The following is a 25,234-nucleotide window of genomic DNA, read 5'->3' as shown; positions in this document are numbered from 1 at the left end:
TGCAATAATGGTAGGGACTGACAAAAACTAAACACGCAGTAAAGCCAACAGTGGAGTTTTAAACTAACAGTGCTCAGTGTTAGGTACTTTTTAGGGTTGAAGGGTAAGAGAGACACCTTTACCCCACAGAATCTACGTCTGTGTCTAATTATGGTATTGGCCAATACTTAAACTATTTGAAAGAGTGGCTCTTGGTTTCACAGCTCACAATGACTCTCACTCATGGCAATGTTTCTGAACACAGTCAAAGCCTCCATACTTACTTAACTCTTCGTGTCTATTAGCAGGACAGCTAGTTCTGCTTAAGATGAATGACCTGGGACTGACCATGATAAATATCTTCTGAAGCTTCTTTGAGGGTGGAAGGTGTTTAGAACTGGCCCCTCGCTCTATTTGGGTCAAAGGTAAACTTGAAACTAATGAATCATTTTTAGCTTAAAATATTTAAATAAAAATGGTGGCTTATATAAATAATGCCATGTTTTACTTAAAAAATATACATTTAATAACATTGCCTCTGTTCTTGAAATAAAACTATTTAGATGAACATTTTACACAATTTCAGGATTTTAGAGAATACACTAAGTCCTGATATAACTATCAACTTTGGCTAAAATTTACCATAGTCAATAATTTAACGTTTTTGCTTCGGGATTATGCTTATAGTTCATCCCTTAAATGGGAGTACACTGTTGTTAGGACTATTTTCCCTTTTTGTAACTGTGAACTATAATTATCTTTTTATTTGATTATGCTCTATATTTATTGTTGCATTTGTTGATCTACATTGTATAAAACTTAATTTCCTTTATAGAAAAACCCATATTAGATGACATAAAAATTCAAAATAGCACATGAATACTCACTAAAACTATACAAAACATCATAATAGAGTATATGAGTGATTTAGTTAGGCCAGGAGAGACTCGAGAATATGTCCCTAGAATATGTCTTACAAGAAAGTATGATTTCCCTTCAGTTATCAGCCTCTGAGATGTGGCATTTACCCCAAATATTTTTAACATATACCCTCTATTAATCTTACCACAGTTATGCACAAAATCCCTACCATCACCTGGTGCCAACCTGTGAAGTAGGTAGTGCAACATAAAAACATAATGGGCATATCTGTATACAAGTACATGCACATGCACATGTTTCTTATTGAGGATGGCTGGAAGTATGGAGATTTATACTGACAACAAAATGAAGTCAATTTAATGTATATTGTATAAGAAACACTTTTTAAGAAATCAGTTGATATAAAAATTAAGTATATATACAGGTTCCCTTTTTCGACTTAAGGACAGTAATTAGGAATATCATCCCAGGGTAAGTGTCTAAAAGTTCTTTGGCATACATTCACAATAAAAATCTTTTTAAGAAATTCTTCTATTTTTTAGCAACACCTTTCTTCAACTATTCTAATCAGCCCTTTCAAACAACTCCTGACAAAGAAAGAGAATAACATTTTTTTTTTCCCATCTTAAACAAGGGAGATGGTTGGAGGCAGTTGGATAGGCTCCAAATTAAATACTTTATTTTTGTGTTGAGATATAGCTTATCATGAGATAAAAGGATCTATAAAATTTTTCCTATTTTATGTGTATAAAAACTCCTCCATTCATGTTTTAACCAAAGTTCTATGATTTCTGAATGTACCTAATGACACTATGTACGTTCACCATAATTACTTTGGCTTTTGCACTCTTCATCTGAAGAATCCAGTGTTTCAGCCTATTCACACCCAAATGTCCCTGCTATATCTGTTTTTTAATGTTTCATCATTACATTGTTCAAAATGTAGATGCACTATGACTATATATCAGAATAGAATAATGCTCCCATTTTACTTTTAATCTCTGGCCTAAAAATATCCAATAATGTCTTGGCTTTTTCTACCTGGAAGAGACATTGACTATACTGACTTTTATAAAAACTATTCTTATTAGAGTTTATTATTGTTTAAGTCTACACTGTCAAATTCATGATTTTATTTTTTTTTTGGTGAAAAGTTTTGGTTATTTTGGCTAAAAAGTAAAAAAAATAAAAATTTCAAATAACTAAGTTGTGATTCTTTACAAATTGATTTATAATATTAAAAATAAAATATTCAAACTGTGTAGTTGGTTTCAACGAGTAAACCTCAAACTAAAACTGAATTATAAAATATACTTTAATAATCAAAATTACAATATAATTTTTTGAAAATGTTTTATACTTACAGGCAAATGAGTAAACACTTGAAAGATGCTTCTCAAAAAATTAATAAGATCCATTAAATAACCACTAGCTCTTCCATCTGGCTCAGACATTGTCCAGTCATAATCAGCAAGCTGGACAAATTCATCAATTTTTTGATTAAGTTTGGTATATATTTCTCCTTCTGCTGCATGTCGAGCATCCTGAAAGGACAAAATAACATCAAAATAAACACAGAAGCAGATAACGAGACAAGTTTTCTTAAAACTCTAAATTTTGTTTTATATCTTTCTAATATTTTAGCATTTTCTAATGTTTTAGTCATTTATTCGAAGTCCAAGAAAACTGTCTTTTTGGCGGCAGTACTCTTTATTTGACTAGACATCACTTTGTTTTTTTCCAACCTCACTATCTACTTTTTTATCTTTATGTGGTTGGATAATTTGAGTTATTAATTGTAAAATTTTCTCACAGCTCTAAGAAGACCCTTAGGAGAAACAGAAGTGGAAAAAACAGAAAATGTCAAGAATGCAGAAGACCACCCCTATCCATTGACTCACTGAGGAAAATTAAGTTGGGACTATCGCAGCAGAAATTAAATAGTTGCTGGTGTTTTAAGTTGAACAACCCAAAAGAGGGAGGTAGGTGTGTGAGTGTGTGTGTGTGTGTGTGGGGGGGCAGGTAGAGAAGTTAACTTCTCAGAGGAGAAAAGAAATGAAAGGAATGATGTAAAAATAGAAGAGTAAGATCTCCAAATAGTCTCTCCTCCATAAAAGCAGTATGAAAACAAGTAAAAATTGTCAAAATCAACTATTCCAAAACTCTGGAAATTAACTCAAAACTTATAGCAATCCAGGCAGCATTTTCTAAAAAATTTTAAAATAACAGCTGAATCTTGGTACAAAAAAAAAAAAAAACAAGCTTTGTGGCATTTTAATGTGCCTTATTTCCATTCTCTCTTCCCTGGTTCAGCTCTGCAGTACCCTTAAAAATCAATATCTTACAACTATGGTGAAAGTCAGCAGCCTGTCAGGCAACAAAGGGGGCAGAACGGAGTTGAAGCACATTCAAAGCCATATGCCCAGAGAATTATCATTATTTGACCTATCTGATAGTTCCCTGAACAACCTCATTTGCAAGGATGACCTAAATTTGGGCTTGTCCAGTGCAAAAAAAAAAAGCCTTTTCCCTGGAAGCATTTGCTGAAAACAGTTAGATGCAATTATTTAACATAGAATGCCTTAGACGGTGCATAACAGGACACATAATAAGCTAATCGAAGGGCTTAAACAAAAACCTGAAGAATGAGAAGCCAATAGATGGCTTTGAAAAGCTCTCAAAGATTCCTTGAAATCTAGAAGGCTATGTACATGTGTAGGCTGTGCACATGCTTAGGAAAGACCTAAGAAGGCTCTAAGTTCTCATTTATGGCTGACGTTGAAGCTCTGTGCAAGGAGAAAGTAAAGGTTAAAGCAGAGTTGTCAAATGCCTGAGTCCTGAAGCATGCCCCAATACACACATTGACAGCCCCTCAAGCAAAGAGTGAGAAATGTACTGGTTTCAAGCTTTTAAGGAAATCTGCATCCAATCATTAGTTGGCCATTAAACTAACTAAGCAGAGACTTCAGTGACTACATGTGACAAAGAATACAGACTTTATAGAATTCAGAAAAGTAACAAATGAACCAACACCAGGAATAAAATAACAAACCCTGGGGAGAGAAAAGTATCTGATATCCTAAGTTGTCACATTATTTTTAATGCTTTCAACAAAAATTTACAAGTCACACAAGGAAATGAGAAAGTATGACCTATACACGGGTGAGTGGAGGGAGACACCATCAATAGAATTTGTCCATGAGGAGGCCAAAACATTGGACTAATAGGACAAAGACTTTAAACCAGCTATTTAAAACATGTCCAAGAACAAAAGGAAATAATGTCTAAAGAACTAAACAAAAATATGAAAACAATGCCTCACAAAATACAGAAAATAGAGACAGAAATTTAAAAAGAATTAAAGTAGAAATTTTGTAGTTGAAAAGTATAATGCATGAAATGAAAAAAAATCACTATAGGAGTTCAAAAGCAGGTTTGAGCAGGTAGAACAAAGGAGATATGATCAACAATATAAACCAGCTACATCTAATAGACATCTACAGAACACCCTACTCAACAGAAGACTATGCATTATTCTGAAGTGAACATGGAACACTATCCAAAATAGAGCACATTAGGCCACATAACAAGCCTTAAAAGGATTGAAGTTACACAAAGTATGTTTTCCAACCACAATGGAACAAAACTAGAAATAACAAGAATATTTGGAAAATTCACTACCATGTAGAAATTGAACAATAGATTCCAATAAATAACCAATGGGTCAAAGAAGAAATGATCAAAATCAGAAAATACTTTGAGATAAATGAAAACAAAAACACAATAGCAAACTTATGGGATGCAAAAAAAGCACTGCTTAGAGAGAAATGCTTAGAGAGCAACACATGCCTATGCAATAAAAGAAGAGCGATCTCAAATCAATAACCTAACCTTCCACCTTAAGAAACTAGAAAAAGAAGAAATGATAGCTGGGGGTCCTCTCTCACTCTCAGACAGCAGTGCTCTGATAGAATGGCATGAGGGAGATTGGAGGACTGAAGACTAGTCATTGTGGCCTTTGGAACCAAGGCAAAAGAGCCCCATGCCTAAGCTTTTCTTTTAAGGAATCACACAGACTCGGAGAGGGAGCATCTTGAAAGTTAAAACTAGAACAATCTCTGCCTTTTACTCAGGTTGTTTGGACTACACAATCCCCTGAAATTCTTTGGACCACCTTAAGAAAGGCAGACAACTTGCCACCATGACTAGTAGAGCCTGACAGCTAGATTTAATTTGATGGGGTTGGGGAGTGGGGAGGTGGCAATGTGATATTTCTGGCAAACCGAATACTTATTTAGGTTCTTTCTTTAACTAAGAAGAGACTGGAGTATCACTCACCATTATTAGTCACATATTACATTTGAATACAACTTAACCTAATACATGATTTATATCATGTCTATGTATAAGAGCAAGGTAGGACACTGAGATGAGTAAAACAACTCCTATCCTCAAAGATCTCACAATCCAGGGAGAGATACAATATAGCAAAACATGACTGCTGCTACATTAGAGGTTTAACAAAGAACCCTAAGTAAACAAAGGAAATAATTACTGCTAATTTGGTAAAAAGCTTTGTGGAGGGGATGTCATTTGAGTTGTAACTTTAAAAAGTATAATCAGGAACTCTTATTTAGGTATTTTGGTTTGTATGACTTAAGAAATTTGCAAAAGAACAGTGTAAAGGAAGGTAAACATGATCGATCAAAATACTGTACATCATTTTCACATTTTGAAGCTTCTTTTGACTCCCTCTCCAATTTTCACGATGTCTAACTACTTAACTACTTACTGCCATATTGGGCTGAAGAAAGCCAACTACTTCTACTACTATATTTCCATTTGCACGCCTGCCTTCACAGTAAGATTGAAACAGGAATTCCAAGAAAAAATGTTCTTCTCTCCCTACTCAGAGGTCTAACACAAATGTGAAAAATAATGAAAACTCTCAACAGTGTCTGTCTTCAACTACAGAAGTAAACATTACTTTAGATTAAAAAGGAACTTAAGATGTTATTAATTGAAATGTTAATGAAGCATTAAATATGACAGTAGCAAAATGACTTCTGACTCAAAATAAAGTTGCTTATAGCACTGCTAGCTATTAGTGTTTCTCTATTAAAATCTCTAATACAATACAATTCTTAGAAAAATCTTTAAGGTTTAGAAGGATAATATTAATTTTATCAATCACTTATCAACAATTATAAATTTGGCACTCTGAGCAATGTAGACAGAAAATGTCCACTAAAATATAAGCGACATTAAGTCGGGAAGTTTGGTCTGTTTTTGTTCACTGATGTCTCCCCAGTACCTAGAATAGTGCTTCCAACAGAGTAGGCAATAGATGATACCTGTCAAAAAATTTTTTTAAATCATTACTGTCTTGAAGAAGTTTATGACCTACTTGGAATAGAAAAGTGCCACAAATAAAATAATCACAAAATGAGCAAATATATACAAATTAGTACTGACTACATGTGTAGTAAATGTGTAGCGAAAAAGGAGAGATCATGTGGACTAGAAAAAAGGTTTATGTCACTTGCTGTTCCAGTTACTATTGTTAATTAACAAACGACCCTCCTCCCAAATCTTAGTGACTTAAAATAGTAAGCATTTTATTATGTTCATAGGTTCTCTGTGCTACAAATACAAACAGGGAATAGTGGGGATGACTCTGCTCCACTGCATCTGGGACCTCAGCTGGGAATGAGGCTCAATAGCTGGGGATTAGAATCATCTGGAGGTTTCTCCACTCACATGTCTGGCACCTGGGATGGGTAGCCTCTCCATGCACCTTGGCTTCCTCACAGCATGGTGGCTACTGGGTACCTGGACTTCTTACATGGTAGCTCAAGCCTCTGAGTATGTGTTCCGTGCTTGCAATGAGGTGGAAGTGACATTGCCTTTTTAATCCTGGCCTCAGAGTTTCACAACTTTATTTTCACTGTATTATATTTGTTAAAACAGTCATCAACCTGCCCAGATTCAAGGGGAGGGGACATAGATCTCTACTTCTCACTGAGAGAAGTGTCAAGGAATCCGTGGCCATTTTAAAAAATCACTATTCTGCTAATAATGAACAATGGAGAAATGACCCATAAGGAATACAAGCAAGGAATTTGAGAAAATAGGAAGGGGTTCAATTGCCACTGTATCATTTATCTTTACATCTTGAGCAAATTATTTAATTTTTGTAAATCCTGGTTTTCTCAGCTATGAAAAGAGAACCATCACTATCACAGAGGGCTTTTTTGAGCTTCTGAGCATTACACAAGTTTTTATAATTAATGTAAAGTACTCTAACAGTACTAGGCACCCAGTAAGTGCTCAAAAAAAATATGCATTTCCTTACACCCACTAGTGTTGGGTACCTAGCAATGCTCAATAAATGTTTACTTAGTGAACTGTAAGAAAACAATTAGTATGTCAGAATTCTAAGCCACCCAATTTGCCCAAATTAGCTTAACTTCCTGTAGTTATTTGCATGTAAGGGCAAAAAAATTGGGTATTAAACATTCACAGAATGTTTTTTTTTTAAACATGAAACAGTAGTGAAAAGGGGATCATATTGATTGTTTATTAGGTATGGTAGTAATATATGTCTCTTTAACCTCCCTAACAGAACCAGGGGCAGGTACCAAAGTTGGCAAATGCTTATGGCCATCACACCCCCTAATGATACCACTTATTCGCCAATTTCTCAAAGAAATATTAAAATATATATTTATCACTTTGTATTTTGCCCGAGTGTTCATCATCAGTCCCTTCTATTTCACTACCTTTACTGGATCTAAGCAGATGGATATAGGTCACTATAGAAATGAAGTTAGACTGCAATTCCAGAAGGCAGCCAGATAAGGGAGGCCTAAAGATCAGAACCATATACTTATCCTATAATATTTAACTTACTTCCCTTCTATCACCAGGCAAAGAAACTTTGAAGTCTGGTTGCTTTAACTCTCTACTAAATTCTCTAGCTGCGCTCAGGCTGTTTTATATGGTTTCTCTTGCTTTTCTAGGTTGCCTCTAATGTAAGCAGGAAGGGAAAGAGATACCTCTCCTATAAACTCACAGAGCTAAAATACTTTGGTGAAATTTAAGATGTCTTAAAAAAATAACTATTCTTTTAGGATTCTAATTTAAATCCACTTTTAAAATTCATGCTATACTTAATTTCTCATTTTTACTATATTGAATTTTGTTATAAAGAAGAGTTATTTCAGATATTTTGAACTTTTTAAAGAAGTACGGGACAATTAAAACATTAACCAAAAATTGAGAGAGGGAGAGGGACCAAATAGCTAGAAATTTTGAAGTGATAAAACAAATACTGTATTATTTATCTGGAGGAAGAAAAATTATAAAAATGACGATGGTGAAACCATTTACATTAGAGTCAAATGAAGTCATTATAATTATATGCTTTCTGGATCCTGATTCAAAACCCACTAATTTTCTGAAAAGGAACCAAGCAAAATAGAGAGAAAAACAATAATTTACTAATTGTTGTTAGAACACTGCTGATTAATCTACTTTTCTGAGATGACACCAAGAGCAGGTTCAACCTTTCCAATAAATTATCCACGTTAAGGTAACTTTCCACAATGTATTAAACAAAATTTTGGGGAGGAGTAGTTTATATTTTTTGAAGTTTACTGACATCTTCCACAGGCTAGAATAGGAACCAAAGAAATCTAAGGGAATCAGTGGTTATGCTGTGTGAAAAAAATTTCAGGCAGCCTTTCTAGGCAGAAAAATATTTTGAAGTCAACACTTGAAAGGTCTTTGCTAAGGATTCTCCTTATTTTATAATCCAGACAAATATAATCATTAGAAAAAAATATGTGCATAAACTGCATGAACTGACTCACTACATTCTATTTTTAAAGAAACTGGAACAAAAAAAGACAAAACATTTCATTCTAACTTTTCCTATATTCATACACATAGGTACATTTCTAAGGTACACATACAAAGACATTTCTAAAAAAGATTATGAACTATAATTTAGAAACGGTTAAGAAATTAGTTTGGACTTCTTGAGTTTTACTACAGTTGAAACCAAATACTCTCAATCCTTATGACCTCGTCAGAAAGCCAAACATGAACTAAGTCCTAAATTAAATGTTTAAAGGTTCAATTTATAAACAAAGCAATTAATTCTGCCTTCGTTAAAAACAAACTAATAAAAAACAGTGCCCTCTGGAGGCGGAAATGAATCTAGCATAACTTAATTTATTTCAGTGTTTAAGAATTAAATGATCCTGTAATATCAGTGGTTCTCAACCACAAGTATGCAACAGAACCACCTAAGAAACTTTAAAAAAAAAATACACATGCGCAAACTTCACTCTAAACCTCCTAGACCATGGGTATGTGTCTTTTAAATAAAAGCTAACTAGTAACAACTAAACATTTTAGTAAACATCTATGATTTACTGTCTATTATCAATTCCGCCTTCTTAGAACAGTCTCCCCAAACACATTTTGGAAACCCACTCTGCCCCCATTCACAGCTCCATTTGGTCTGCATAAAATACCACCTATATACCTAGTTCGAAGGATGGATCCTGAAGAGATCAATTAGCAATTATCATTATCTTATCCCAGGGAGTTCCACAGCACCTAGTGGAAAATATGCCCTCTCTTCCTTCAGATGACAGGGCATGAGGATATGAGATTTGACACTGTGACCAAGCAGCTCCTCTGTGGCTAGAAGGAGAGGGTCTATAGCTGCTGGGCCACTATGTGTAGTCTAAAAATGAGGTCAAAATTGTATAAAGCAGAGATGAAAGATGGAGTAACTCTGGGTCCTTGGTGACATCTCAGCAGTTGATTTCAGCCTCACATGAAATCTACCCTTAGACTTTCCAATTACACTAGATAATAACTTCTCTTTATTATTTAAGACAGTTTAATTTGTTTTTTTTCTGTCAATTCTTGTTAATTTTCTGCTAACGGCCTTGATTAATATAAGTATCTTAGTTGGAACATTTTACTGAACAGTCTAGAAAAAAGGTTACATTTAATATTACTCACTTGGAGCAAGGGGAACATTTCTATGACATTTTCTGAGCATTAAAAATCTAAGTGGGAGATGAAGTTGGAACTGTCAAAACTAAGGTGTACTCTAGCTAATTTCTTCCTACTCTAATTCAAGAAATAATGCTTAAATTATCTATTATCTTGATCTAGGAATTTCCAAAAGGTAATAACATACAGCATCCAACTCATTACCCAATGTCACTGTTGACACTATAGACAGAGCAGGGAAAACAGACTAAACACAGGAACCTACTAATTTGTTATGCTAGGGTAATGGGTGTGATAGGAGCAATTAAAAAGAAATAAATCGAAGATTAACTCCAGATTTTCCAGTAAAGGAGGCAAGAAAAATGGTGGTACAGTAGTCCCCCCTTATCGGCGGTCTCCCTACTCCAAGATCCCCCTCAGTGGATGTCTGAAAGCATGGAGAGTACAGAACCCTATATATATTGTTTTTAGTATATACGTGAGTGTGCATGTGCGTGCGTGTGCGTATATACATAAATACATACACACACACACATATATACATACATACATTTTTCACTTAAAGGAAGTATTTTATAGCTTCTCTACGGCAGATCTGAACTGCCAAGCATCACTATTCTTATGCTTTGGGGCCATTACTAAGTAAAATAAAGGTACTTGAATACAAGCGCTGTGATTCTGTAAGAGACAGCCGATCTGATAACCAAGTGAGCTACTAAGTGACTAACAGGAGCATAGTGTACACAATGTGAAAATGCTGGACAAAGGGATGATTCATGTCCCAGATGGGATGGAACGGGATGGCATAAGATTTCATCGTGCTATTCAGGACAGTGTGCAATTTAAAACTTATAAATTGTTCATTTCTGGAATTTTCCATTTAATATTTTTGGACTAAGGTTGACCGAGGATAACCGAAATCACAGAAAGCAAAACCAAGGATAAGAGGGAACTACTGCATCACCATAAAAAAAGTAGATAGGAAGAGAAGCCAATTTAAGAATTACAATTTTTTACTTAGCTACTTTAGACATCAGTGTGACAATCAAAAGTTGTTTTATGTTTAGTAGATAAAATCAATCAAAACATAAAAAAAAATTTCCTTGCTTATGCTTCAAATTAATTTAGTGAAATGGCTACTTTTTTTTCACAAGATTTTTTCATTATATTACTGTGATTCGAAAAAAATAAGTTGTAGGTTTTAGGATATATGCTATGCCTTATACAAATACCCAAATGCCTTCAGGTCCAGGCAGGTAACATGAATGAGGAGGGCAGGCAAGATGATTGTGGCAGGCAGGATGATTATAAAGCATAAATCTCATCTAAAGATATTCAAATTCAAAATGCCACAAAACCAAATCAAATTATTATATACTATAGTTATTTGTTTGCAGTTATCTGCTCTTTTAGATTAAAAAACCCTACTGCTTAAGAATCATTCATGTTCTCCCAGCAACTAGCACAGAACGATAGAAATATATTTCTGCTCGAAAAAAACATCATTTAATGTATCCTCCCAGGCCAAAACTATCAGTGTCAGAAAAAAGTTCCAACCAATTATTACTTTGTTCACACAAATGTCTTTTGAAACAATTGAAGCCTTACTTTAGACAAAACAAAATATTTCATTTATTGCTTCTGATTAAAGTAGCCTGTCCTAGAAAACCAAAATCCCTCATACAGCCACTTGCTAGCTACACCCCTTCTAGTAATACACAGGAAAGGGCAATATAGATTTTGAGCTACAATCTGTCTAAAATAATTTGAAATCCAGCTTCTAGATTATCTAGGATTGTTGTAGGTCATTATGAATTGAAAAATTGTCTAATTTTCAAATTACTTAAATTACCTTCTTTTCCTTTTTAAAAGGTGGGTGCTACATTTTAACCTTTCCAGGTTTCAGGGGCTTTTGTACCTCAAAAGGGTTAAAGAATGGCTAAGGGCTTTATAATAGCATTTATCTGCCTCTTCTTAGGTAATCTAGTTTGTTGTCTCAGGTTTGCAAATAAATAGCTTTTTAAGTATTCAACCATCTCCTTTCCTATTCTATTTCTGCTTTCTACCACTTTTAAAAGAGATACTTGTTATAATTAAGCGATTACTGATGATAAATTACAGAAACACAGAAAGCTGAACACTTTCATGTATCTATGGGGGTTGAGGTAGTCTATAAATTTTGTTGATTTTTTTTTCCTTATAGAACTGAAAAACGTATTTGCTTTTTCTGTTAGTTTTTATGTTTCTGGCAAAGTAACACCACTATTATTCATTTTTATGTATAATTAACCTAATTATTCATACTAATAAAAATATTTAAGTTTTTGCTTTTCTCTGATCTACCTTTTAGGATTTTATGTAATTCAAATGTATTTCATCGGCTGCTAGTATAAAATTTGTTTTATGCAGTCTCTCAAATAGGGGGAAGATAAGAAGAGAAACTGGTATTAACAGGTAATAAAATAAATGTTACAAGTATTGCTTTTAAAAAATGACCATCATTCTGCACACCCTAGTTATTTTCTAACATGCTGATTATATAATTATTACTATCACACTCTTAACTATTCTTGTTTCCCTTTACTCTTTTCCTCCATCTTTCTTAACTCAACTCCTAGGGAACAAAAAATTCATCTATCTATCCCCTATAGTTTCAATTAATATAGTTACTCAAATTTTTGAAAATGACAATCAAGTTGCACAATAAGAAATAAGTACAAAGGAACACTGCCAGTAACACAAAAAAACTACACAAAAGCATATATAAGTAATCACAAGTTGAAATATAATTAGTCAATAGTGCTAGCACTGCAATAATAAATCAACTTTATAATGTAAAACAATTTAAAAATTATAATTTAAATGAGAAATTAAAAAAATTCCTAAAACCTTTCTAATACCTTACTACTTTTAAATGTGTATCAGTTTACAAATTTATATCTTTATCACTAAAAATTAAATAAATATAAATTTAGTTTACTCATACTGTTACACTTCAGTTGTTTGAGTCGCATATGCAGTCAATAATCAGGAAGGAAGCCAAAAATGTCTCTGAGTAGCCAGAAGTTATATTATACTTCACACGCCGAAATATAAGTTATAGTAAATCCTATGACAGAATACTATACTAAATTGAAAAAAAAACCCACCCAAACAGCTACATGTAACAACACAAATGAAATATCACAAATCATATCACACACAAAAAGATGCATTCTTATAATTCCATATGAAGAGGACAAAACAGACAAAACTAATCAGCGCTGTTTAAAGTCAGTACCGAGAGAAAGAAAAGCTAATGACTGGGAAGAGGCATAAGGGAGGCTTCTGTAACACTACCAATGCTTTTTTTCTTCACCTCATAATTACATAGGTAAGTTTGCGTTTTTTTTTTTTTTTTTTCAATTTAAACAGAATTTACTTTTTAGAGCAGGTTCACAGCAAAGCTGAGAGAAAGATACAGAGATATCCCATATATCACCCTGCAGGCCCCATTTGCCAGTCTCCTTCACTATTAAAATGACCCACCAGAGTGGTACATTTGTTACAATCAATGAACCTACATCTTTATCACCCTAAGTTCATAGAACCACTAGGGTTCACTCTTGGTATTATACATCCTATGGGTCTGGACAAATAAATGTATGATATGTATCCACCATTACAGTATCATACAAAGTAGTTTTCACTGCAGTTGTCCCATAGTTCTTGGATATTCTGTATATATATTTTTTTAGTGCTTCTTTCCTCTTCTTTTCTGTTTTGGAAAAATAGTCCCTAATGACATATCCCCAAGCTCAGAGATTCTTTTCTCAGCTGTGTCCAGTGTACTAAGTCCATCAAAGGCATTCTTCATTTCTGTTAGTGTTTTTGATCTCTAGCATTTTCTTTATTCTTTCTTAGATTTTCCATTTCTCTGCTTACATTATGATCTGCTCTTTTATGTTTTCTACTTTATCCATTAAAGCCCTCAGTATATTAACCATAGTTTGTTTGTTTTTTTTAATTCCTGGTCTGATGATTCCAATATCCTTGACATATCTGAATCTCATTCTAACACTCTATTCAAACTGTGTTTTTTTCCTTTCGGTCTGCCTTGTCATTTTTTTCTTGATAGCCTAATATGATGTTCTAGGTGAATGAAACTTAGTGAATAGGTCTTTAGTAATGTAGTGGTAAGGCATGGGGGAGGGGAAGTAAACTACAGTCCTATGATTAAGTCTCTGTTTTTAAGTAATTGTTTTTCCCTCGACTGTGAACTTCACAAATGCTTCTCATTTCCACTCCATGGTGGAACAGGATGCTAGAGCAGGCTAGGGTTGGGTATTTCCTTTCCCCCAGTTTGGTTAGACTCTGATAAATGCACAAAAGTTTAGGCATTGGTAAATTGTTTTGAGGTTAGGTCTTATTGAGAAGCATAATATGTTTAAAGACTAGAACACTTTGGTAAATTTTAAATGCTTCCTTTTTCTCTCCCCTTCCTGGAATCACAAGAGGATTTTTTCTCTGATCTTCCCTGGGAGCACCAGGTAGGGCTCCAGGAGGTAAAGGTGCCCTTCTACCCAAGACTGGCTCCTCCAGAAGTTTTAACTTTCAGACTTATCCACACTGAGTCTTAGCCATTCCTCAAGTACAGATTAGGCTTTCCTATCACAGGCAGTGGTTCCTGCAGAGGTTTATGCTCCATTAAGTTGTAATTCTCTGTATCTGCCTGTCTCTCCAGTTTTGGGGGCGGTAGTCTGCCCAATGATTGCACTTCTCTGACAAATTAAAGAAGGGTTGTTGTTTTCTCATTTTTTACTTGTCAATACAGAATGACAACTTTCAAGCTCTTTACCTGCCAGACTAGAAACCAAAGTCTGTGTTCACTTTTTAAAAATATATCTAGCCATATACATATTTATAATCTGTTCATTTATAAGTTGTGCATATTTATATGCATATGTAATACTTTAACAAAAAAGACTTTTTTAAAAGTATAAGTACCATGTCCTTCCTCCATAGGAAGACAATTTCAAACCCTTAATCAAAGATAATTTACCACTGTCACTTTAGCTGTAATTCTAAAAAACCTGTGTTACATCATTAACAGATTTAAAAATGGCAAACTAGAAAAAGAATCAGAAGCATATTTCTTCGAGGCACTTACGGTTGTAATCACTTCCAGGACTCAAAAGAAAAGGACTCTTCTGAGTGGCAGGTTGGAAAAGCTCCATCGAGCAAAGTTAAAGCGCTCTGATGCCAAAGAGAAAGAACTGGGTCATTTCTTTACTATACAGATTAAAAAGGGAATGGTATTCCCATTTTTCCCTCTATTCTGATGTAAATCTGTTCAGTTGGAAGTCTTATATTAACAGCTTCAAGTAGCTCTCAGTGTGGGTCCAGGTTAATTTCAAAAAGGCTGAGGTACTGCTTGAGGGCAGCAACTACTTAATTTACCTCTTTATCACTCACAGATTTAGCAAAATGAAAGGTACAAGCTAATAAGACAGTCTGTATATTTCATACAATAAACAAATATGATATGAATCAAACACTTTGTGTGTGCATGTGATTTTTGGAGGGGAAATAAAAGGAGGTGTAGGTAAAAGGATCCTAGGAATATGTTTGGTAGAGTCGCTGAACTGAAAAAAATTAGGCTAAGAGGTTAACAATCCATGTTAATGTCTGTAATCAAAACTGTACTTTAACCGGCTAAGAAAGAGACAACAGACTATATTTACTAAGAATGGAAATTTCCCCATCTCCCTCAGTAATTCACTTTAATACTGATTTTACAATTCTTGATCTTGAATTGCTTTCTCATATCATAGTTACAACAAATTCCTCCTGAAATAGACCAAAGGTAGAACTGAAGAATACTTGACCCTCAGATACTGAGCTTGAAACAGCTCTTGTTCTCCTATCATAAAACAAAAAAGGTTTCCTGAGTTCTATATAAAAATAAAACAAAAGAACTAACAACAACAACAAAAAAGGGTGCTCTACTATTTATAAAGGCTGAACTTGATTTCCAAGAAAATTCAAGAGGTATCATATGGCATTTGTAGTTTCAACTAAATAGCTAAACTTAAGGGATCAGTGGAATGATGGACCAAAGCTAACATTTCTAAATATTCCCTCCCAAAGGCAGATTTTGAGAAGTACAGTTCCAAGATCCCTTACTCTAAGAGCATCATGTTCTAGTATCTTTGGTTTATTGAGTTATAACTAAGAAAACTGTGTGAAGATCCCTAGCTACACCAGAGGTCAAGGCAATTCATGTTTTAATCAGAGTACAGAGTAAGCCTATTAAATTTAACGTTATCAGTTAAATATGCTTACCACTCCAGTCCTTAGTATATCCCTTCTTGACAGTGTATGAGTAACAATACATGGACATTGGACATAAGGACAGAGAGCAATAAAGAAAAAGAAGAATAACTGTATAAAACCTAATATCAAAGCAAAGAATCAATTTGTCCTTGGATAAGTATCCAAAAACGTGTGGCGTTTCCTCCTATGTTATGGTACTTATCACACTATAATATCAAGTGTCTTTTTATAGTTTTTTCTTCTATGAGCTTCTTGAGAGCAGGGGTACATTTTTATATTCCAGCACCTAACAGAGTGCTCAGAATATAGATGATGTACAACAAACGAAATTGTGCTAAGTATCCCCTTTAATTTTCATAATAATTGTATAAGGTAGGTAATATATTGGTACTTTTATAAATAACAAAACTGGGAATCACTCAAATTAAAGAATGTGCCAGTCACACAGCAGTGCAACTTCAGAGTATATATATACCCTTAATTACTGTACTATACTATCTGGATAAATGAACACCTGTTTTATTCAGCTTCTGTCTCAGTTTTCAAAAAATTAATTTTATTTATCTGCTCACTCAGATATCTGCATTTGTGTCTTCTATATCAGGATGACTACATAAGCTCAATAATTACCAGAGAAATATAAGATGTGGGAGCCAGGCAGATGATTTTAGGAACCAAGTGTCATTTCTGAACTTTCAAAGTCTGGTTACTATTAACATTAATTAGTTTATTTATTTATAAATATAAGTATACTGAATTTTTAAATTATAAATGATTATACTATAATTTTAGAAGACAAATTGGATAATTTATAATATAGCAAGAATAGAAAGATGATAATTCTTTTTAATAGAAAATTTAGGGCTATGAGCTTAAACTAGCAGGCTTCTTTTACAGATAAAGGATCAGTAAGTGGTTTATATTAGTTTAGCAAAATATTCAATGCAAAAGGATTTATATTACTACATTATGCCAGTGTTGCACCTATATGACTCAAAGTCGATAAAATAATTAGTTTATAAAACAAACATGAAATTAATCTTCCATTCTGCTTAAAACGGCCATTAATTAATCTTTCAGTATATCTCATAGTATTATACAAACAGAAATCTTCTGTTCAGATAAAAGTAGGATTTTTAATAATGTATAACAAGATAGCACTTTTTTCATATCAAAGCCAATAAAGGATATAAGGCAAATCTTACACTTACCTAATCGTCTTATTTATAATTTCCGAACACACACATGTATACACATTACACAAAAAACCAATTATTGAACTGTCAGACATTAATGGAAATTCAGTGAGATTGATTCAGTACTACTGTTAAGTTTTCAAAACATGAACAAAATGTAATAAAGCTGTAGAAAATCAACACACTTTTCTCCATTTAAATAAGGTCTTTAAAATGCCAAAAAGGAATTGACATTTATCTGCTCATTGTTAACAATGATTACCTCTAATTTTCAATTGTTTGGAATAGAATTATGTATATAAAAAAAAATTGTCTTTAATTTTTTAAAGATAGCTCACAGTGATTGAAGTCAAAACATTTGGTTGGATTTTTACATACCTTAAAGGTAGAAAGTCCATAAAGTCTTGTGGTATGAACGGTTTCTTGGGAAATATTTGTGATGTTAGTTATAAAGTCCTCAAGGTATTTGCAAGCTTGTTCCAGGTGTGTTGTGTTTATGATAATTTGCACTAGCTAAAAAATACAAAATAGATTGGTAAAATACATATTACATGTACACGGAACCATTTTTTTAAAAAACGTGATTATAAATTTACATATATTCCCAACATCTTCAACTACAGTAGTTGCCCCTTTTCTGCAGGGGATATGTTCCAACACCCCCAGTGAATTCCTGAAACAGTCACTAGTACTGAACCTTATGTGTTTTTTCCTATACAAGTATATCTATGATAAAGTTTAATTTATAAATTAGGAACAATAAAAGATTAACATTAATAACTAATAATAAATAGTACAATTATAATAATATAGTGTAATAAAAGTTATGTGAATGTAGTCACTCATTTCAGGGGATCCCTTGCTGAAGTCTTTGTATAGGATCAATGCTTTCTGGTGCAACACATTGCTGTCAATCAGAACATATTTCTGTTCATGTCTTCTACCCACAAATTTAATGCCTTTTCCATTTTAACTTATCACACACTGTGGCCTTACCTTTTGCAGTCTGAGGTAAACAGCAAAACTAGCACATTGAGACAAAAGCCAGACAAAAAAGGCATTCACTTATCCAGATAATATAGTACTGTAACTATATTCTAGAGTTAGGCCGCTGTGTGACTTTGGCACATTCTTTAGTTTCATTTCCTTTTTCTTTTTCACAGTTTCGCAGACAGAAAATTGGTTCTTGCCATAGAGCTTAGCAACCTCACAACACGATTTTTTTCTCTCCTCATTAATTTGAGCACTTTCTCTTTTTCACTTAAAGGAAACACTTTACGGCTTCTCTTTGGCAGATCTGAATTGCCAGTATCAATACTCTTGTGTTATGGGGCCATTATTAAGTGAAATAAAGGTTACTTGAACATAAACGCTGGGATATCAAGACAGTTGTTCCATAACTGGGACAGCTCCTACGTGACTAACAGGTAGGTAGCATACACAATGTGGATACAATGGACAAAGGGATGATTAATGCCCCAGGTGGGATGGAGAGGGACCGTGTGAGATTTCATCATGTTACTCAGAATGGTGCACGATTTAAAACTTAAATTTTTTAAAAAAATTATTTCTGGAATTTGCTATTTAATATTTTTGTACTACAGTTGACCTTAGGTAACTGAAACCATGGATAAGGGGAGACTACTGAATCTATTATTCCTAATGTAAAAACTGTTTTTTGTCATGTTGCTTGAATTTATGCTGATACTTCTTTTATTTTAAAACAAATCCACTTCCATCAATAAATTTAAAATAGAAAGCGAGTGTTAAAGGATGATGTTCGGCAATAACTTAATTTATAACAGTTGTTTCATACAATGACACATTTAGCTATAAACCTACCTCTGTCAAACCTATATGAGGTTTTCTAATAAGGTTCAGTAAACAGCTATTCAAAGTTCTGGTCAGCAGCAGATTTGTAGATTTTCTAAGCATGTCATCTATTTCCGTTGAGCTATAAACAAAAATTGATATTATTAAGTTTCCACCAGGGTGCGGTTAGTCAGCATCCCAAATAATTTAATACAATTTGGTAAAATGATTTGCTCCACCTCGTTTCTTTATATGTTTAAATAAATTACAGTCACCCATACCTATTAAATCACAAATTTCAATATAATTTAGCTTCACAAAAGGGACATTTTCAATAAAGTAGAATACTCATTTATGGCATAATTTATATATATTCAATTAACATTAAACAATGGGGTTCTTAGTATAAGGAAATAAAATTATTCTTAAATTATGACTCCATTGTGAGACAGTCACTTTCAAAGACACTTCATATACAACTATAGCTAAAATTACTGTTAAAATGCAAATTGACGTGAACTCTTTCCATATAGAATTAACTACTAGATATCATTTTAGCATAACTAAGATATCCATTTCCACTGAGATTTTTAAAAGATTCAAAGAAATATATTTAATTACCTTAAGCTAGTTTTAATTTGGGTAAAAAAAATACCTATAATGTTTCTTAACATTGTAAAAATTTCTAGGCTAGCACTAAAAAGCTTATTACTGTCTCCTAACCACTAGGTAGAAAACGATACTACAAGCAAATGGCATCCAGAGAAAAGCAGGTGTAGCCACACTTATATATCTGACAAAACAGACTTCAAGATAAGAGTAACAAGAGACAAAGATGGACACTTCATAATGATAAAGGAGAAAATACATCAAGAAGATATAACACTTATCATTATATACGCTCCCAACCAGGGAGCACCAAAATATATAAAGCAACTACTAACAGAACTAAAGGGAGAAACTGACAAAAACAATTACAGTAGGGGACCTAAATATCCCACTGTCAGCAATGGGTAGATCATCCAAATAGAAAACAGTAAGGAAGTAATATCCTTAAATGACACATTAGACCAACTGGACATAACTGAAATTTACAGAGCCTTTCATCCCAAAAGACCAGATTATACATTTTTCTCTAGAGCACATGAAACATCCTCAAGGATAGACCATATGTTGGGACACAAGACTAGCCTCAACAAATTTAAAAAGACTGAAATCATACCAAGCATATACTCTGAACATAATCTTTGAAACTGGAGATCAACTGCAAAAAGAAAGTGAGAAAAACCACAAATATGTGAAGATTAAACAACATACTACTGAAGGATGACTAGGTCATAGAAGAACTAAAAGGAGAGATCGAGAGATACACAGAAACAAATGAAAATACAACATATCAAAACTTTTGGGACATGGTAAAAGTTGTAATAAGAGGAAAGTTCATATCATCACAGGCCTATCTCAAGAAACAACAAAAATTCCAAATAAACAATCTAACATTATATCTTTAAAAAAAATGAAACTAGAAAAAGAACAAATGAAGCCCAAAGTTATGACATATCACTGAAACACAAAGCATCTTACAAGAATACTATGAAAAATTACATGCTAGCAATAACCTAGAAAAAATGGACAAGTTCTTAGAAATACACGACATTCCTGGACAGAATCATGAAGAACTGGAAAGTCTAAATAGACCAATCAACAATAAGAAAATTGAAACAATTGTCAAAAACCTCCCCAAAAGTAAAAGTCTACGACCAGATGGCTTCACTCGTGAATTCTACCAAACATTCAAAGATGATTTAATACCTGTTCTTCTCCAACTTTTCCAAAAAAATTAAAGAGGAGGCAATACTTCCTAACTTATTGTATGAGACCAACATTACCCTAATACTAAAACCTGGTAAAGATAACACACAAACGAGAAAACTACAGGCCAATATCTCTGATGAACACGGATGAAAAAATACTAAACAAAATATTAGCAAATTGAATACAATATGCAAAAAAGATTATACATCATGATCAAGTGGGCTTCATTCCAGGGGCACAGGTTTAACATATACATCGATTAATAAGATATACCACATAAACAAAATAAAAGATAAAAACCATATGATCGTATTAAAAGATACAGAAAAAGCATTTGACAAGACACAACATCCATTTATGATTAAAACACAATAAAATAGGTATAGAAGGAAAGTATCTCAACATAGTAAAGGCCTTATATGACAAACCCTCAGCTAACATCATACTTAATGGGAAAAACTAAAAACCTTCTACTATCAGGAACAAGATAAGGCTGTCCACTATCACAATTATTATTCAATATAGTGTTGGAAGTCCCAGCTAGAACAATTGGGAAAGAGAAAGAAATAAAAGGCATCCAAATAGGGAATGAAGATGTCGAACTTTCACTTTTTGCAGATGACATAATTCTCTATAAAGAAAATCCTAAAGACTCCACTAAAACATTACTAGAAATAATAAACAAAAACAGTAAAGTTTCAGGATGCAAAATCAATGTTCAAAAACCTATAGCAAACCTATACTCTAACAAGGAATTTTCAGAAAAAGAACTGAAAAAAAAAAAAAAAAACCCCAAAACTTCCTTTTGCAATTGCAACAAAAAGAATAAAATACCTAGGAGTAAACCTAACTAAGCATGTGAAGGACCTGTACACTGAAAACTATAAGACATTATTAAAATAAGTTGAAGAAGACACAAAGAAATGGAAAAATATTTTGTGTTCATGGACTGGAACACCAACATAGTTAAAATGGCCTTATTACCCAAAGCATTATATAAATTTAATGCAATCCCCATCAAAATCCCAACAACATTTTCAAAAGAACTAGAACAAAAAAAATCATCAGATTTGTATGGAAGCACAAAAGACCCAAATAGCCAAAGCAATTCTGAGAAAAACGAACAAGGCCGGAGGTATCACTCTGCCAGAACTCAAATTATACTACAAAGCGACAACAATCAAAATGGCATGGTATTGGCGGAAAAACAGATGTACAGGAGTGAGAGTCCAGAAATAAACCCTCATATACATGGGCAAATAATTTTCAACAAAAGAGCCAAAAACACACAATGGAGTAAGGAAAGCCTCTTCAATAAATGGTGCTGGGGAAACTGGAAAGCCACATGCAAAAGAATGAAACTAAACTGCTGTCAGTCACCATACACCTATATTGACTCAAAATGGATCAATATACAACCTGAAACAATAAATATAATAGAAACATAGGTACCAAATTCATGGACCTTGGATTTAGAGAGTATTTTATGAATTTGACCTCAAAGGCAAGAGAAGTAAAATGAGACTATATCAAACTAAAAAGTTTCTGCACAGCAAAAGAAATCATCGAGAAGACAAAGAGGCAACCATCGAATGGGAGAAGATGTTTGCAAACAACACCTTCAATAAGGGCCAAATATCCAAAATATGCAAAGAACTCATATGACTCAACAATGAAAAACAAAACAAACAATTCAATTAAAAAATGGGCAGAGGACCTGAACAGACATTTATCCCAGGAAGACATACAAACAGCCAATATATGAAAGCTATTAGGGAAATACAAATCAAAACCACAACAATACCACCTCACACCTGTCAGAATGGCTATCATCAACAAGACAAGTAATAAGTGTTGGAAAGATTGTAGGGGAGAAGGAACCCTCATATACTGCTGGTGGGCATGTAAATTGGTACAGCCACTATAGAAAACAGTATGGAGGTTCCTCAAAAAATTAAAATAGAAATACCATATGACCCAGCAATCCCTCTTCTGGAGATCTACCCAAAAAATTTGAAATAATTTATTCATAAAGGCATATGCATCCTGATATTCATTGCACCATTATTCATGGTAGCCAAGACATGGAAACAGCCAAGTGTCCTTCGATAGATGATTGGATAAAGAAGATGTGGTACATATACATAATGGAATATTACGCAGGCATAAGAAAATATGAAATATCGCCATTTGCAACAACATGGATGGGTCTTGAGATAATCATGCTAAGTGAAATAAGTTAGAAAAAGTTGAGAACCATATGATTTCATTCATATGTGGTATATGAAATTGAGAGCAACGAACATGGCAAACAAGCAGATATTCAGATAATTGTTTTGGGTTACCAGAGGGAGGAAAGAGGGAGGTAGACAGGGATAGAGGGGGTCAAATATATGGTGATAGAAGGAAATTTAACTTTGGGTGGTACACATATAATTCAATATACATATGACATATCAGACATATTATTAAACTGTACACTTGAAACTGATATGATTTTACTAACCAGTATCACTCCAATAAATTGAATTTAAATAAAGGAACTCAAATATTTGTACTATAAAAGCTCTGAAGTATCTTCTGTTTCTAAAAATCTAACTCTAAAATGTTTAAACATAAGAGCTTTAAACATAGAAAATATTTTTTCCATTATTAATGACATAAAAAAAACAAAAAAACTCTAATAGCTCAATTATAGGGCACAGATACAAATTTTTTAAGTAAAAATGTTAGAAAAGCTGATAATCTAGAATGAATTTAGATTTACATATTTTTAAATTAACTATGCTGTCTCTATATTCTGAATTATTATTTTCAACAAAGTGAAAATAACTAATGAATTTATAAAGCATATTTTTTTAAAAAAAATGTCAGCATAAAAGCTTTGTTGAATGAATGACTTATTAATTAGAACAACTGAATATTGAACTAACAAAAAGTGATAAATACTTATATCAAAAATAGGAGATAAAAACCGACAATCTTTTCTGCTGTAGCATTAGTATACAACATTTACCTTTTAGAATGCTAGGAGTTCATATACAAAGAATGAGAATTGAGGTGGCAGTTATAGTCAGCTATTAAGGAGGCTTTAAGAAAAATTATGTACGTAATATGATTAATGACATATCTTTGGTTTTATAAATGTAATTTAAAAATCAAATAACAGAGAAACAGTATCTCCCTGTAAATAAAAGTTAATTCCAAACTCCTGTTTCTACAGTTTAACAGCTTAATTAGATATTAGGCCTATTTTTCAAGAATTAACATTAGATTATGTAATAAAAAGTACTTGCTAAAAAAGAAGTTGTACATACTACCAATTTAGAAAATGTTAAGGTAATCTATATTTAATGAAAAGATAAGGGAGACCAATGTTAGAGGTTCAGGATTGCAGCTTCAAGAATAACTCTCAAATATAACATTGAGACAAGGTGTAAAGGACTGTAAAGGACAGACTTTCTCTCTTTCACTTGTATTTGTTTACCTCAAAATAACAGATGAATGTAAGAATCACTGTTTTCAGAGGTGTTTAACTATAACTAGAATCTATTTGAGAGTATATAAACAAATGTAAGTCCACCCAAATGTAGCCAAATTGTTCTCTATTCCTTAACGTCTTCATCTAATTATTCACAAGTACTCTAATTTCAAGCTTCTAAAACTTCTTGTTTATATTCCACTGATTATTTCAGAATTTTTTCCTTGAACCACTGCCTTTACCTCTTCAACATGACTTTTTAAAATTTTTCTTCATTTATTTTATTATTGCATAAAAATAATCAGTTATTTGAAAAAAATAACATTTTATTGCTATTTATAAGATATATTTTGATATTGACTAAGTCAGTTGCTCATTTAGTCATATAATTTTTTTTAGTAAAAGAAGGTAATTAATATTCTTCCATATTGCTTTATTAATGACTTAGTAAATATTTGCAAGGCATCACAAAAAGTCAATTTCTAATTTCATTCTTCCAGTATTTCCATTTACCAGTGCTTAATATTTTTTTATTTTAAATAAATTTATTTATTTAAATTAGTTTCAGTACATTGGTTAGACATCTATAATGTTCATAAAACGATCCCCCCAATTGCTCCCTCCCTCCCCTGGTCCTCCACTTAGCTATCATATTAATGTTTGCATTCCCCCTGCCATGCTTCCCGTGCCCAGCTATTAACTACTAATTTGTACTTCT

General features: G+C 33.1%; 1 protein-coding gene across 6 annotated transcripts in view; it reads right to left on the bottom strand.

Moving 5' to 3' along the window:
• EXOC6 (exocyst complex component 6) overlaps positions 1 to 25,234 on the bottom strand; it is a 168,404-nt gene that overhangs the window by 54,035 nt on the left and 89,135 nt on the right. For all 6 annotated transcript variants that reach the window (XM_036222110.1, XM_016151301.2, XM_036222112.1 and 3 more), the window contains exons 16-18: positions 19,251 to 19,362; positions 17,787 to 17,921; positions 2,226 to 2,405 (exon numbers count right to left, since the gene is read on the bottom strand). In XM_036222110.1, coding sequence (XP_036078003.1) covers positions 2,226 to 2,405; positions 17,787 to 17,921; positions 19,251 to 19,362 — 427 coding nt within the window. The remainder of the gene's footprint in view (positions 1 to 2,225; positions 2,406 to 17,786; positions 17,922 to 19,250; positions 19,363 to 25,234) is intronic.

The sequence above is a fragment of the Rousettus aegyptiacus genome, unplaced genomic scaffold (genome assembly GCF_014176215.1).
Source record: "Rousettus aegyptiacus isolate mRouAeg1 unplaced genomic scaffold, mRouAeg1.p scaffold_m13_p_6, whole genome shotgun sequence".
In the NCBI taxonomy this organism is placed as follows: domain Eukaryota; kingdom Metazoa; phylum Chordata; class Mammalia; order Chiroptera; family Pteropodidae; genus Rousettus; species Rousettus aegyptiacus.
Note: the sequence above shows the minus strand (reverse complement) of the source record. Positions and strands in the feature narration are given on the sequence as shown.